Below are 14,106 nucleotides of genomic sequence, written 5' to 3'. Positions count from 1 at the left end.
TCAAATAGAATACAATGTAGTACAAAGGCTTACAGTTTACGACAGCAGCAACAAATATTACAAGCCCAATTACAAGTCATGATTCTTCAGTACTTCTTACAACTGAAGATCTTGTATAAGGCACATGCTTTTGCTCTAATTTGTGTGGAATCAGGTGAGAGGTGGTGAACCCAAGTTTCATGGTGGGCATGGCGGGCGAGCTGGCTAAGGCGCCAGGCTAGTGATCCAGCAAGGCTGAAATTTCGGGATTGAGCCCACCTGTGACCAGGTGTAAAACTTTGGAGTCAACTTTGTGTGCAGACTCTTTCGGTGTTGTCACAATCCTGTGCACTTAAAAGAACCCACGAATCTGTTGGTATATGACCAGATGGGGCCACATGAACACATGCATACACCTAGTTGCGGGTACAGCAACGTGCAGTAAACTTGGACAAAGTGCTGTGACTATGTGTCCCAGTCCACCCAGCTGTACCTCGTTAGGACGAGAGAGCCACAATAAACTTTGTCGCCTTGTGGCAGCAAGAGTTGTACACTTCCCAGGGAGTTGAGATTGAAATATGATGCGCTGTTGAGATTGACATCCAGTGATCGAGGGAAAAATACCAGCGCCTTGAGCATGCACTAGTGTGTGGATATGTGCGCTATATAAATATCCCATCTATCTATCTATCCATCCATCCATCCATCCATCCATCCATAGTCACATATCATTGGAAGGCGTTTCACCCATAGTCACTTGTCAGTAGAATCATCATGGAGGTGGTGAACCATAGCCACCATAATAAATGGGAAAAAAAGCCCAGGCTTACACATGACTGTTGATGAAAGTCCTGGGCAAACTGTAAGTGTAGATAACATCTGGTTCACAGTACTGTAAGTTCAGTCCAAAACTTCATACTTGTTGAAATGCCATTGTCTTTGTCAAACAATAGGAATTATGGATATATTACACATAAAAAACAATAGAAGAGTGATATAATTTATATTAAAAAAGATTTATTGATTTCTCATGTACAAAATTTCTCATTTACAAAACCTACAAATATATGGTATGAAATATGATTATGAAGTGCCTATGGCAGGAATGAATATGCATAGTAGAAGATGATTTTAATCACAAAGGTTGCTTGCTATATGCTTCCAACAAAAATATCCAAATAACTGTATTACTCATCTATTTCTGATGTTGACACCTCAAACTGTCCAATATTGATGTGTAACTAGGAGGTTAAAGGAATTTCAATCACTTCTATACATAATGTGAATGTTTCAGAAACATTCATGACCCTAAGTGTATGAAATTAGGGACACAGTTTACTGTACAGTACATCAAACATCCTACATGTGCATAAAAACTAATATCTAAAAAATATAGGTATGTGATATCTGTGCAATATGTCAATCAATGTTCATGTACAAGGTGTCCTATTGGACTGATATGTTTTCATTCAGTGGCTCATGAAAGATTGTAGCATCTGTTCATGATCATGCATGAAATGGGCATGGTATATCTATCACATGTTTTGTATGTACATCATATATAACATTTTATACATAATCAACATATGTACACATTTTAAAATCAGAAAGTGTATCAAAGCTAAGATCTGTAAAAAGTTGAACAAAAAAAAACTTACATGATCAACAAATCAAATCAAAGTAGGTACTTAAAACCTCCACAGTCCCACTAACTTCCTTCTGAGAAAATGTTACATACCTATCTTCCAAAAACTCCACCATTTCAGTACATTTAGGGAATATGTGCCCTCAAGAGCTGAGGCCATGCATAGTAAAGGCACTTTTCCCCAAAAAACATTTGAAGTAATCGGTCCCTTAAAACCTGTTATAAAAACACATAAAATCCAAGTACTGAGATTATCTTAGGGCAAGGCGTGGTGCTAGAGGGCCTGGGCTACACTAAGAGCAAGGTGTAATGTTGAATGAAGGATCCAGCATAAAACTGACATTAACAGTAAATAAGAACAGATACAGTAAGCAGAAGAATTTGTCCAAAGCACATTTGGGAGGAAAACAAAAGACGCAGGAATTGTTGTTCTGCTGCTTATGAGAGTGCACAGTAGTTCCCAGGTCATGTCCTTGTCCACACTGTGACTAGAGAGGACAGCACCAGTACCATCAACATGCTTGCTGCCACGGATGATGCTCCCGCTATTCGGCACTTCAGTGTAGCATACCTGCAGCATATGCATAATCACTTTAATTGATCCATCTTCAACAGGACAATCAACATAAACATATACTGAATGATGCTTATATAAAGTCTTCAAATGTTGGTTGGTTTATTGTTTAACAGTGCACTCAGCAATATTCCAGCTATAGCAGGTGGTGGTCTGTAAATAATCGATACAGGTATCAACATCATGAACATTGATCTACACAACCAGGTTACAATGTGCCAACCAAATCAGCGAGTCTTAACAACCCAATCCTGTTAGTCACCTCCTAAGACTAACAAGACCGATTCTAACCCAAATCTTCACTGGTATCTTCAAATGTTATTTAGTTGTGATGAGAACTGTCTTGAAAGAGACAAATTCCAAATGTTGCTATCTATCTGCAGTACAGACAGACAGAACTGACACAAACATCCTGAAGGACAGTAAAGTGTGCGAGTGAGTTTAGTTTCATGCCACACTCAGCAACTTTCCAGCTATATGGCAGCAGTCTGTAAATAATCAAGTCTGGACCAGAGACAATCCAGTGATCAACAGCATGAGCACTGATCTGCACTATTGGGAAACAATGACGGGTCAACCAAGTCAGCGAGCCTGACCACCTGATGTTGTTAGGCGCCTCTTACAACAAGCATAGTCACCTTTTGTGGCGAGCATGCATTGCTGAAGACATGTTCTAACCCAGACCTTCATGGATTGAAGGACAGTAAATAGATGGTTGTCATCATACCTGTTGGGTTGTCCAGCAGTCAACTTCCTCCATTCCTCCTCCATGGTCTGACCATCAAAGAACCAGGCCAAGTCGTTGAAGGGATACTCGTAACCTTGACGACACTCACATTTGTAGCCACCACGTGTAAACCTCTTCCCTTCGAGAGGCACACACTGTGAGCAGATTGAAAGTAGAATGGACAAAAATGCACAGCATGTGGTAAAAGAGGTGAGAAGTATGCATTATTTAAACTATTCATGAGAAGTGTTTCATGGAAGTTGGCATAGAGCATGTAATATGCAGTCCTCCTTTACAGATATATTTTCAGTGTAAGTGTTTTGACTTGCAAATTCATCAATGAGTTAAGTAAAGGTGTAGTTTGAGCTAAAGGTCAATACATCATACCTCAGTAAATTGTTGGGTATATCTGAGGCAACCATCTAGATTTACTAGAAGAATGAGCCTAATATTACATATTATCAAGTACAATATTACAACTTTAAAATCTCTCCTGTATCAAAACATTTTTCAAATAAAAAAAGTCACCACTGTAAAATTCACTACCTCACAAAGATGAAAGGTCCATGAAGCAATTGTTGGCACCAGAAAATAACCACAGTTATTGTCACGTGATTATTCCGCCAGTGCCAAGAACTGCAACTAGATGGGTCGCTTGGCTGAAAGTCTTTGAGGTTCTAGCACTACTTACATATTGACTTTCAAAGTGGCAGCGAGCGGTGTTCTTGAAGGAGTTGGCACTGTGGAACTCCGAGGGACACTGGTTGATGTCCAGGTAGTCAAGCTTGGCATCCACTGTGACAACACCCCTGGACAGACAGATAAGGCCTTACAATGTAAACAACGTGTGGCCAGCAATACACATTAAAAGTTGGTTCTACCAAACCATAAACATTTAAAAATTTCAGCACAAAATGTTGTTTAAAATTTGCATTGTACAAGTGTCTCTTGCATGTCTGGGAATTAAACTGAAAACCTTCATCTAGTTTATTTAGGCAAAATAGAATTTTACCTATTTGAAAACACAAGTAATTGTTTAAGTATGTGGTAATCTTACAACACAACATACCTTATGAAAAAAAAACATTTGATCAAATTTCATCTGGCCAAAACTGGCCAATATGCTGCATATTCCAACTTGGCAGTTTAAATAAGCCTGCATTTAAAACTCATAAGTGTTACTGTATACAGAAACATGCATACAATAAAATCAATAACTCAATGTTTCCTCAATTTGCAGCTTACTTAAATTCAATCTTCGTCTTCAGACTGTTTTTCCCAAAGAAGGGCACAACGTAGGTCACCACCCAATCATTCACCATGTCATCACACTTGAACTGTGGTCTCAACCATTCTCCATCTTCATAGCGAGGTGCTCGATAAGTCAGAGGATAATATTCAAACCGGATCGAACTGGTCCCCCCTGGATTGGATCGGATCATGGGCTTTGCTGTGAACTTCTTCAGACCATACTGATTAGTTGCCCATCTGGCTTTCATGTCCCTGTACCAGGATGCATCAACGTAATAGTCCTCAAAGCCAGCAAAGTCTATTGCCTTGAAAAAATCTAGACCCTCATCCTTCGTCTCTATTCTGTAGGCATAGGGTCCAAAGAATTCTCGTGTTATGCCATCCACAAATCTGGGGTCAGTGTTGTTGATGGGTGGTGACATGCGGAACTTATACCTATCAAAGAAGACACCACTGGCCTTTATCTTGAAATCACCCATCACATTGGCAAGAACTTCAGAGAAGATTTGAGTTTCATTAAGACGTCTGTCACCACGGAGGTTACCAAATTCTTCGTATTCATCTACATTCTGCAAGAAATTACTGAGGAAGTGAGCCAGTCTGAGTGCTGTGCGACCCTGAGCCTCAAAAAGCTTCTCTACTCCATGGCCAGCATCCCCGGGAAGGAACAGCTCATGAGCCTGCTTGGACTTGCAGTTCTGAGCATTGGTTTGATACTTCCTCGTCAGAATGTCATCAAACCGGATCACTGCTACCTCATCCACAGCATCTCGCTTGTTGCGATGTATCTTGCGTGATGTGTCTCTCTTGATGCGAGCAACCAGCGTACGTCTCTTCTCCCTCAACCGTTTTTCTTTGTAGTCCTTGAGTCGTGCAACTAAATGACGTTTCTGTCGGGGACTGGGTCGGGGACTCAGAGCTTTTGGGAGGGTCATCTCCAAAAACTCAGTTTTCTTTGACAAAACTGATCTTTTCTTCCTCTCCACAAACTCTGGCATCACGTTAGGGATGACTTGACGTTCTGGAAAAAAGTGCACAAGATACAGTAAAGTTGCAAGTTGTTTATTGCAGCAGAATGTTAACATTACAAAAAATTATCTTGACAAAATAAAGAAGTTAATACCTAAAATATCATAGAGTAACATTTGGACACATGACATTGTGCTATATATAGATTAGTTCTCACCCTCTACAGCTAGGCAGTCAAATCCCACTTCATACTCTTCTCGAGTGGCCTCCTCAATCTCCCATCCAAGAAAAGGTCCATCGTGGTACCAGGGGTAGTAGTACCCAGGTTGACACACACACTGGTAGCCTCCCCGTCTGAATCCGTAGCCACTGATTGGTTCACACTGTATCAGCAAACACATCATGCAGTGTTCCTTGTATTTCCCTCAAACATACTCTGATTTAAGGTAGTAACAACATTATAACGAACGCATAAATAAAGACACAATGTGAAACTACGGAATTTTTCACCACACCTGTTATGTCTTTATCTACAGTTAACGATTAAGGTGTAAGGTGACTATGTTGGTGAAAGTTTTCACCATCAAGTTAGGAAAGTATGGCAATGTAACAAGGTTTAGGTGATCATTTCAGTACATTGATATACTTATTTTTATTATACACGTTCAAACGGGACACACATTCTTGCTTTTGCAAGGGTTCCAGTAAGACAATGGATGGGAACAAAATGCAGAGACCTACCCTTCCTCACCACCCAACCCCTTACATAAAACATTTGTTTGTGAGAACCACATTTAGCCCTATACAAAATGACCACTCACTAGATAATGTTTTATTTCATAACATTTATATTTTCATAAATAAAAACTCATCTGTCATTGTTTTATGGAACTGGCCATCACTGCTGCACAAATCACAATATTTTGTGTGAAGAACACTAACTGCAAAGCAGAAGAGAAATTTGGAATTGATCCAAATCTTTTTTCTGGTCAAACAGTTTCTGTTTAACATTTAAGTACATTTTATAAATTTCCCCTTGACATGCATACACCCACCATCATTTCATTGTTCATTGTAATGTGAGTGTTTGTGAGTGTGTAGATATTACCATGGTAGTGTTCTTGCATCGGGCTGTTCCAGCAAAGTAGTTAGGACTGGGGTTCCCCTCAGCCAGTGGACACTGGTTCATGTCAATCCGTTCAAATTCAATGTCCATTGTTGACACAGCCACAAACCTGGGGGATGAACAATAACATGCAATTTATCAAAACAAATCCACTTGTATCCAAAATGGCACAATTAAATGAAACTTCACAGACAATACAAATCCTAGTCTAATACTTCTAATCATGACAACCCCATTGTCTGTGCAGTGCAGACCTGCATGTAATCTTCATATCCACTCATTTCACACCATTATATGGCAAAAATACTCAGCATATTTTTGTATCTGGTAAGCCATAACGAAAAGTGGGTATCTCTACATCCAGCATGTTACTAAATAACCTCGGATGAAGGTAGACGAATCTTTATCTTTTTCACAATCTATACATATTTCTATAATTTCAGAATCCCCATTATATTTGTTAACATATTTGTGAACAAAAGAAATGTTCTCTTTTCAAACATGTATTTACATATGTCTTAATAGTGAATCATTGTTTGAACACAAAAAAGATTACAATTTAAAAGTTTTTTGGTTGGAAACTTTTTAGGATCAGTTAAATGAGCACTTGCCATCTTCTCATAGCTATGCATAACCCAAACTTTAGTCCCCTGTAACAAATCAAATCGATGTATCAGATCAGGAGAAAGCTGTACACCATATCTTCCATTTTTTTATATTTCTACTGATAATTCATTGGTAAGGGGAAACAGCAATATGGCACAAGATGACATCCTTGTTTACAACTAATAAATCAGTGACAGTAATCAGCATCTTCTTCATAGAGCTATATATATTCATAAATCATTATTTTAAAACTTACATAAGTATCAAATAGACATTTAAATAATTTTGTTCGATTAACAGAAGGAAAGTTTTTCTTATAATCTACAAAGGCAACATATCACCTCCGTTTCTGTTCAGTAATTTTTTCACTTATTCCACTAAAGTAAAGATATGGCCTATTGTGCAGAATTCTTATCTAAAGTCTGCTGGAGATTCGAGTATTTTGTCCCTTATATTTGACCAACCTGATGTATACAGCATGTTTAAAATGCACACTAGAGATATTCCTTTGTAACTACCTGGGTTGCTCATATCACATTTCTTATGAAGTGGAACAATGAAAACACTGGTCCAACCTCCTAGGCAAGTATCAGTCTTACTGAATAACCCTTTTAAACATATTCAGAAGACTTTAACAATTCAACAATAATACAACCAAGAATAGTCCAGCTTTGTATAACCTGAAATGTATTTTTCCATCCAAAACCACTAAAGATTTGCATTTTTTTCTTATGATGCATTTAAAATTAAAAAAAACCAAACATTTATAAACCAATGTTAACATAAGGATTAACAAAGCACTTACAACCATGAATGGTATGGAGAGCACAAATGTTAAAATCCATGAGACAATGTACTGTGTTCTTTCTCACAGCACACACCAACAAGTCCTGCCTGGTTGCCTGCATGTGAGTGGAGAGTGTCGGACTGGCTGAGATGCTGGCCAGCACCCCTCTAATACCAGGCCAATAACAATCACTTGCACCACCTGTCACCTCACGTTACATGCTACACACAAATAGGTATCATTATCAACTTTCGAACCATGGATTGCTTATTTGGCAGGCAGGTTGTCAACGTCATGTGACTATAAGTAACAGGACCCTGTCAAGAGTTCTCAGTGTTGGAAGTTGAAATGCCGACAACTATCTAATGATGGTAGATTTTCTGATCAGCATTCAACTTCCATGTGCCTGGCAACAGAGACCCGAAGGTGTGCCTTGATATATCTGTAACCAGCTTTGGTTACTGGGTCCCATTCTAGAGAGCTATCGTACCATTATGACAGATGTACGTTAATGTTAAATATGAGAGCTGCGATCATCTTAGTGCTACAATCACTACGAGGTAGCCACAACAGGACCAAGGTGACCAATTCTAGCTGTAATCTCCAAAGAAGTGACGTCAACTGAGTGTTCAGTCTCATGACAGATCCTGTGATGGTGACATTTTGTCAACAAAGTACTGCCTCTATTCATTTCCACCAGAGACCATATAATAGAGTCTCTGTTTCCACGTAACACAAGTTTTCAATCATTAACCATTGTGAATAGAAGTAATAGAGATGTCTACTAGTTTCTAATGGACTGTTGTTTTTGTCAGCTATGAAGAATTATCCTTATAGCAAGCTGATAGGGACTGTTATTTTAATCCAAAATATGTAATTGATAGAGTCTGGATTAAGTAGAACACCATCACATCTCACAGATTCCACTTCAGTCACTTGTCACTAGTCACTTGTGTTTCAATGACACTAAGATCAGCCCTTAGAAAGAGGCTTAAACACTTATGCAGGGTTTTACATCATACAGAAACGTCTGTCTAGAAAGCACAGAGCAGGAAACTATATATAGTGCATTCTCAGAGAGCAAGATCATGTCCTTGTGAACGTAATGATTGCATCTTATTTACAGTTGACTACACTAGCAGCTAGCTTTACAAGATCCTAACAGTTGAGTCATAAACATGATAAAAGGTCTGCTGGATCATGTTCTGTACAGCAAGCTAAAACATTGTGCATGTAATGCTTGCATAATACTACTGCACTGATTGACGTGTTAACACTTTAAATAATGTCATATGTCATAACATAATAAAATATATGTAAAATATATGAATTATGAGCCAAACAACTTTGATATGTTATATTCACAATTTGATTGGTTGATGGTCTGATGTTTGATGGCTATCATCGTTATTTACCCAAGCATACAGTATGACAAAACTGTTTCCAGCATACTGTATGACAAAACTGTTTACAGCATACAGAATGACAAAACTACTTACAGCAAATAGTGTGACAAAACTGTTCACAGCATACTGTATGACAGAAATGTTTACAGCATACTGTATGACAACTGTTCATGGCATACTGTATGACAACTGTTCATGACATACTGTATGACAGAAATGATTACAGCATACTGTATGACAACTGTTCATGGCATACTGTATGACAACTGTTCACGCATACTGCATGACAGAAATGTTTACAGCACACAGTATGACAACTGTTCATGGCATACTGTATGACAACTGTTCATGGCATACTGTATGACAAAACTGTTCACAGAAAACAGTTTAGAGTAGTTTCTGTGGGTGGGAAATGATGGTTACGGTCATGGCATCAAAAAGTATGTGGGGCCTGTGAACCCCTTGAAGTGTCGTCATTATCGCCAGAGTAACAAGCATACAGACGGATGGTGAAAGGTGTAACAGCCCGCGAAGTTATCGCTGCAATGACACACATACTGTTATCTGTTCCGGCCTGCCAGGTCACACTTGTCAGCCACCCATAAAACCCAACCCTTATTGTTCAGTGTTCCCTTGCAGTAAACCAGTAATACACTGTCCACAGCAATATCTTACTCTGTGAGGTGAATACTTCGAGATATAGTTCATGACAACAGCAGCTGTACACTTTGTAAGACACCTATGTACTTTATGAATTCTAATGAAGCTGACAAGAATGACTTTACTCTCAAGCACATATTGGAAACCTCACAGGTTACCATTCATGTTTCATGTGTATAGTTTTATAGTATCTTAATCATTACAAATTCTGAGAATAACTTTGTTCGAATGATCTTTCTCACAATTTGTTATTCACAGCACGAGAATAATGTGGCAGTAGTGCCTGCATTTGAGCAGTAGATACCGCTCTGTACATAACTGCTGGTGCTGATGCTGAGAATGATTCAGTTGGTGATTTGCACTGCAGTAATATGTTTTTGTTTATCAATTCTCCTGCATATGTATACACATGTGACTCAAATTTTAAGTTACTTCCTCTGCATGTTTCACTTTACCAGTTTCATACTGTTTTCATAGATACCTAACCAGCTTCATATGAGTGGGTTGTGTTGCCAAACAGTAGAAATATCTTCAACAGCTTTAATCATCTTCAACTATCATGTGTCAAATTAAACAATATTTTTTCTCAAATGTAATATGTTCATAAGTTTCCTTAACAGATATTAGACATCGTCTTCATTATATTCATCTGTACTCTTAAAATCATATACATGTTATTGCTAACTCTTCTAAAACAGCAAATGTTGCAGAATTTCTTTAGCATTAAATTTTGTTCAACCCAAAGTAACAAAACAATTTCAAATATGCTAGTAGTATCTGCACGATTATATGCAAACCAACAAAAATGTTTTTTAAGCAACTCTGTAATTTTAATGGTCTTGTATATACAACATATACTTCATACCTCTTCTTGATAGGTCTACCTTTCTACATGCAGCTGTGTAAACCCTTCTACACTGCCATTCAGGTGTAACATTTCTACTAGACCACTTCCTCATCCAGGAATAATGTGGCATACATGTGGACGGTGAAAGGCGTACCTGATTAATCATGTTAACAGTATAAATGCCATGGACTATTAACTGAAACATTGTGTACTATAGACTTCACATATGTCCACATCAAAAGTTGCTTTGGTGTATAACTGCAACCATGAACATGTAACTCTTGATAACTTTCCTCAACATGGATAATGAACACTTTGTTTTCATCGTTTGTCCAACATTTCACCATTTCAGTGTTACTGATCGATGCTGAATGTATGTCACCAAATGAAGTCAGAAATCAAATCCATGACAAACTATCATTTTGTTATCAAGAACAGATTGATCTTTTCCTCATTTTCTAAATGCCAATCGACATAAAAGATACTAAAGTTTTGTTTTGCATCTCATTCTGAACTATGCAAAGCCTGATAAGACTGAGTGAATGGATATGGTTTTGTGCTTCTTTTAGCAATATTCCTGCAATCTCTTGGTGGAGGACACCAGAAATGGGCTTCACACCCTGCTTAAAGAAGTAAATACAAAATGGAACTCACCTTGGCCTTCGCAGGTGGATATAGATGGAATATCTTGGGAAGTACTCCACAACTGGGGCAGTGGCACTTACAATCCATTTGTTGGACCTTCCACAGTCGAAGTACGGGGCTGTAAACAGTACTGGGAGGGACTGATCTCCGTCAGTCTGACTTGGCTGGGGAGGGCCAAAAAAGGATGTATCCTCAAACTCGTCCTTTGTGAAGTGCCCAGTGGTATTTGAGTACTTTATGCCAACTGAATATGTAAACTTTCGCAGTGAGTCTGTTTCTCCTGTTATATCAGGCATCCAGAGGTGATACCAGGAATTGGTCTTGTAGGCTGAGTTTGTGTAGTTGGAATCTCTTCCTGCTCCATAATCATGAATGTCAATTGTGTTGTTGGTTGGCTCTCGCAGAAAGTTGGTTGGTTCATTGTAATCATCAGCTCTCCATGCTCTCGGCCCGAAAAAGGGGATGGTAGTGTTAAAAGGTAAGGTAGAAAACCAGTTCGGGTAGCTGCAGTTGAAGTCAAAGTACAAAGAGGAAGCGTTCACGAAGCCTGGACTTGCAGAAACATCAGCTGCCGCGGACATATAGTAATACATTAAGCCTGGCTGGTAGTGGAAATCAAATGTACTGTTTAGTTTCTGATAAATAAAACTATAGAAGTAGGCTCGGTTGAGGGCCATGTTGTGCATATGTAACATCGCAGATCTGTTGGAGTAGATCACAGTACTCAACAGATTGTTGTACTTGGGGATTTGGGCGATGGTTTCCTTTGGGAGAGTTAACTGTTCGGCTGGTTTTGAACGACAATTTTCTCCCGTTACCGAAGAAAACATGTCATTTATAGTGTCAAATCTGTCCGGTCTCATCCATGAAAACGGAGCATCAGTTTCGACAGCAGGTTTGACCCATGACAGCGCGCACAGGCCAAGAAACACCCCCAAAGTCACACGTACTAACAGCGACATTGTTACCTGTCTTCTCACGAATATTTTAAGTCCACATTAGGTTAACTGTCTTCATAAACAAACCTTTTCCGCGTTGGATCAAGTTTACCTGGATTCAAAATGGCGGACGACACTCACCTTATTCAAATGAGTGACGCTTTGAGCGAAGGGTCAGGTAAGCGAACTGCACAGGTGTGCTAGTAAAGTAGGTCACAGTTGACAACGACTTGTTAGTATGTTACCAGATGTAAATAGCTGAATATTTGTTAATCTTAGCTTTTATTTACTTCAAACCACTTTGTATTTATATTTTTTAACATTTCTGTTTTTATCATTGCACACCTGAGACAAGCGACGGATTTGCACATGCTTGCCACTAGAGCGCGCTGTTAAAGCGGAACTCTTTTCATACCTGCGATGTTTGTCACAAATCTAATTATAGCTCACCATCTCTATGACTAAGTCCATTATGTGATGATAAATACTGTGACATATACGACATTGGGAATCCAGTTATTGTGTGTGATTCCATGTTAGGCGGTTGTTTGGGTGTACAGAAAACCTTCGTCAAGTCTTTGGTCATATACGATGTTTCTGTATTTATTTTGAAAAAAGGCATGGGTATGTAGTGGACATCTTTAAATTGGTAACACTACTGGGTGTGGATTTCAAAGGTCTAAATGTCGAGACAAACACGAGGCAGTTATTGCCTTTTTTATCGAAGTTGTATTGTCGCGAAGGTTTAAGGACATGTGGAACTTCACATTCGGTCTCACATTCCAAATGTTGAAACAGGTAGGTGTATGTGTCTGTGCGTACAAGGTGACTAAATGCAACCACGAGTGGATCTCCGTATGTACGATTTGATTATGTAAACCACGATCATTTACAACGATGGTTAACCGGATGCACGATAGTGATGACATATGACCCACCAACCCCCACCCACCCACATGGACTGAGTGGATTTAGTTTTACGCGGTGCTCAGCAATCTTCTGGCTAAATGGTTGTGGTCTGTAATGATTCGAGTCCAGTTGTATAAGGTGACTCTATCTGCATGGCCCTTCACATGGACGGGTATTTGTGTGCTGACCCTATCTAATCCTTCTTGTACGACTGATCTTTGAATGTACGGGGTATAACCCTTCACAAAGATGGGTCTTTGTGTGTATGGGGTGTCTGTATCTAACCCTGCACAAGGACGTGTCTTAGTCTGTAAGGGGTGTCTGTATCTCACATTTCACAAGGACGGGTCTCAATGTGTACTGGGTGTCTGTATCTAACCCTTCACAAGGACGGATCTTTGAGTGTACGGGGTGTCTGTATCTCACATTTCACAAGGACGTGTCTTTGAGTGTACGGGTTGTCTGTATCTGTCCCTTTACAAGGACGTATCTTAGTGTGTACGAGGTGACCCTGTCTATCCCTTCACAAGGACGGATCTTTGAGTGTACGGGGTGTCTGTATCTCACATTTCACAAGGACGTGTCTTTGAGTGTACGGGTTGTCTGTATCTGTCCCTTTACAAGGACGGATCTTAGTGTGTACGAGGTGACCCTGTCTATCCCTTCACAAGGACGGGTCTTAGTGTGTAAGGGGTGTCTGTATCTCACATTTCACAAGGACGGGCCATAGTGTGTACGAGGTGACTCTATCTATCCCTTCACAAGGACGGGTCTTTGTGTGTACGGGGTGTCAGTATCTCACATTTCACAAGGACGGGCCTTAGTGTGTACGAGGTGACTCTATCTAACCCTTCACAAGGACGGGTCTTAGTGTGTACGGGGTGTCAGTATCTCACATTTCACAAGGACGGGCCTTAGTGTGTACGAGGTGACTCTATCTAACCCTTCACAAGGACGGGTCTTAGTGTGTACGGGGTGTCAGTATCTCACATTTCACAAGGACGGGCCTTAGTGTGTACGAGGTGACTCTATCTAAC

General features: G+C 39.5%; 1 protein-coding gene across 1 annotated transcript; it reads right to left on the bottom strand.

Moving 5' to 3' along the window:
* Nucleotides 1-976: 976 nt before the first annotated feature.
* LOC137288117 (uncharacterized) lies at nucleotides 977-12,573 on the bottom strand. The gene is made up of 7 exons (XM_067820514.1): nucleotides 11,232-12,573; nucleotides 6,254-6,380; nucleotides 5,363-5,528; nucleotides 4,171-5,197; nucleotides 3,617-3,734; nucleotides 2,926-3,080; nucleotides 977-2,195 (listed from the first exon to the last, which is right to left on the bottom strand). The coding sequence occupies exons 1-7, from the start codon at nucleotides 12,182-12,184 to the stop codon at nucleotides 2,090-2,092; spliced, it is 2,652 nt and encodes an 883-aa protein (XP_067676615.1). The 5' UTR covers nucleotides 12,185-12,573; the 3' UTR covers nucleotides 977-2,089.
* Between the last annotated feature and the right edge of the window lie 1,533 nt (nucleotides 12,574-14,106).

Source organism: Haliotis asinina, chromosome 6 (genome assembly GCF_037392515.1).
Source record: "Haliotis asinina isolate JCU_RB_2024 chromosome 6, JCU_Hal_asi_v2, whole genome shotgun sequence".
In the NCBI taxonomy this organism is placed as follows: Eukaryota; Metazoa; Mollusca; class Gastropoda; order Lepetellida; family Haliotidae; genus Haliotis; species Haliotis asinina.
Note: the sequence above shows the minus strand (reverse complement) of the source record. Positions and strands in the feature narration are given on the sequence as shown.

Excerpts from the sequence above, each read along its gene's own strand:
- LOC137288117 (XM_067820514.1), bottom strand. The coding sequence starts at position 12,184 with ATGTCGCTGTTAGTACGTGTGACTTTGGGGGTGTTTCTTGGCCTGTGC. Across the intron at positions 5,198-5,362 it reads TGACTGCCTAGCTGTAGAGG|AACGTCAAGTCATCCCTAAC; the intron begins GTGAGAACTAAT and ends ACTTTTTTCCAG. Across the intron at positions 3,081-3,616 it reads GCCACTTTGAAAGTCAATAT|TGTGTGCCTCTCGAAGGGAA; the intron begins GTAAGTAGTGCT and ends ATCTGCTCACAG.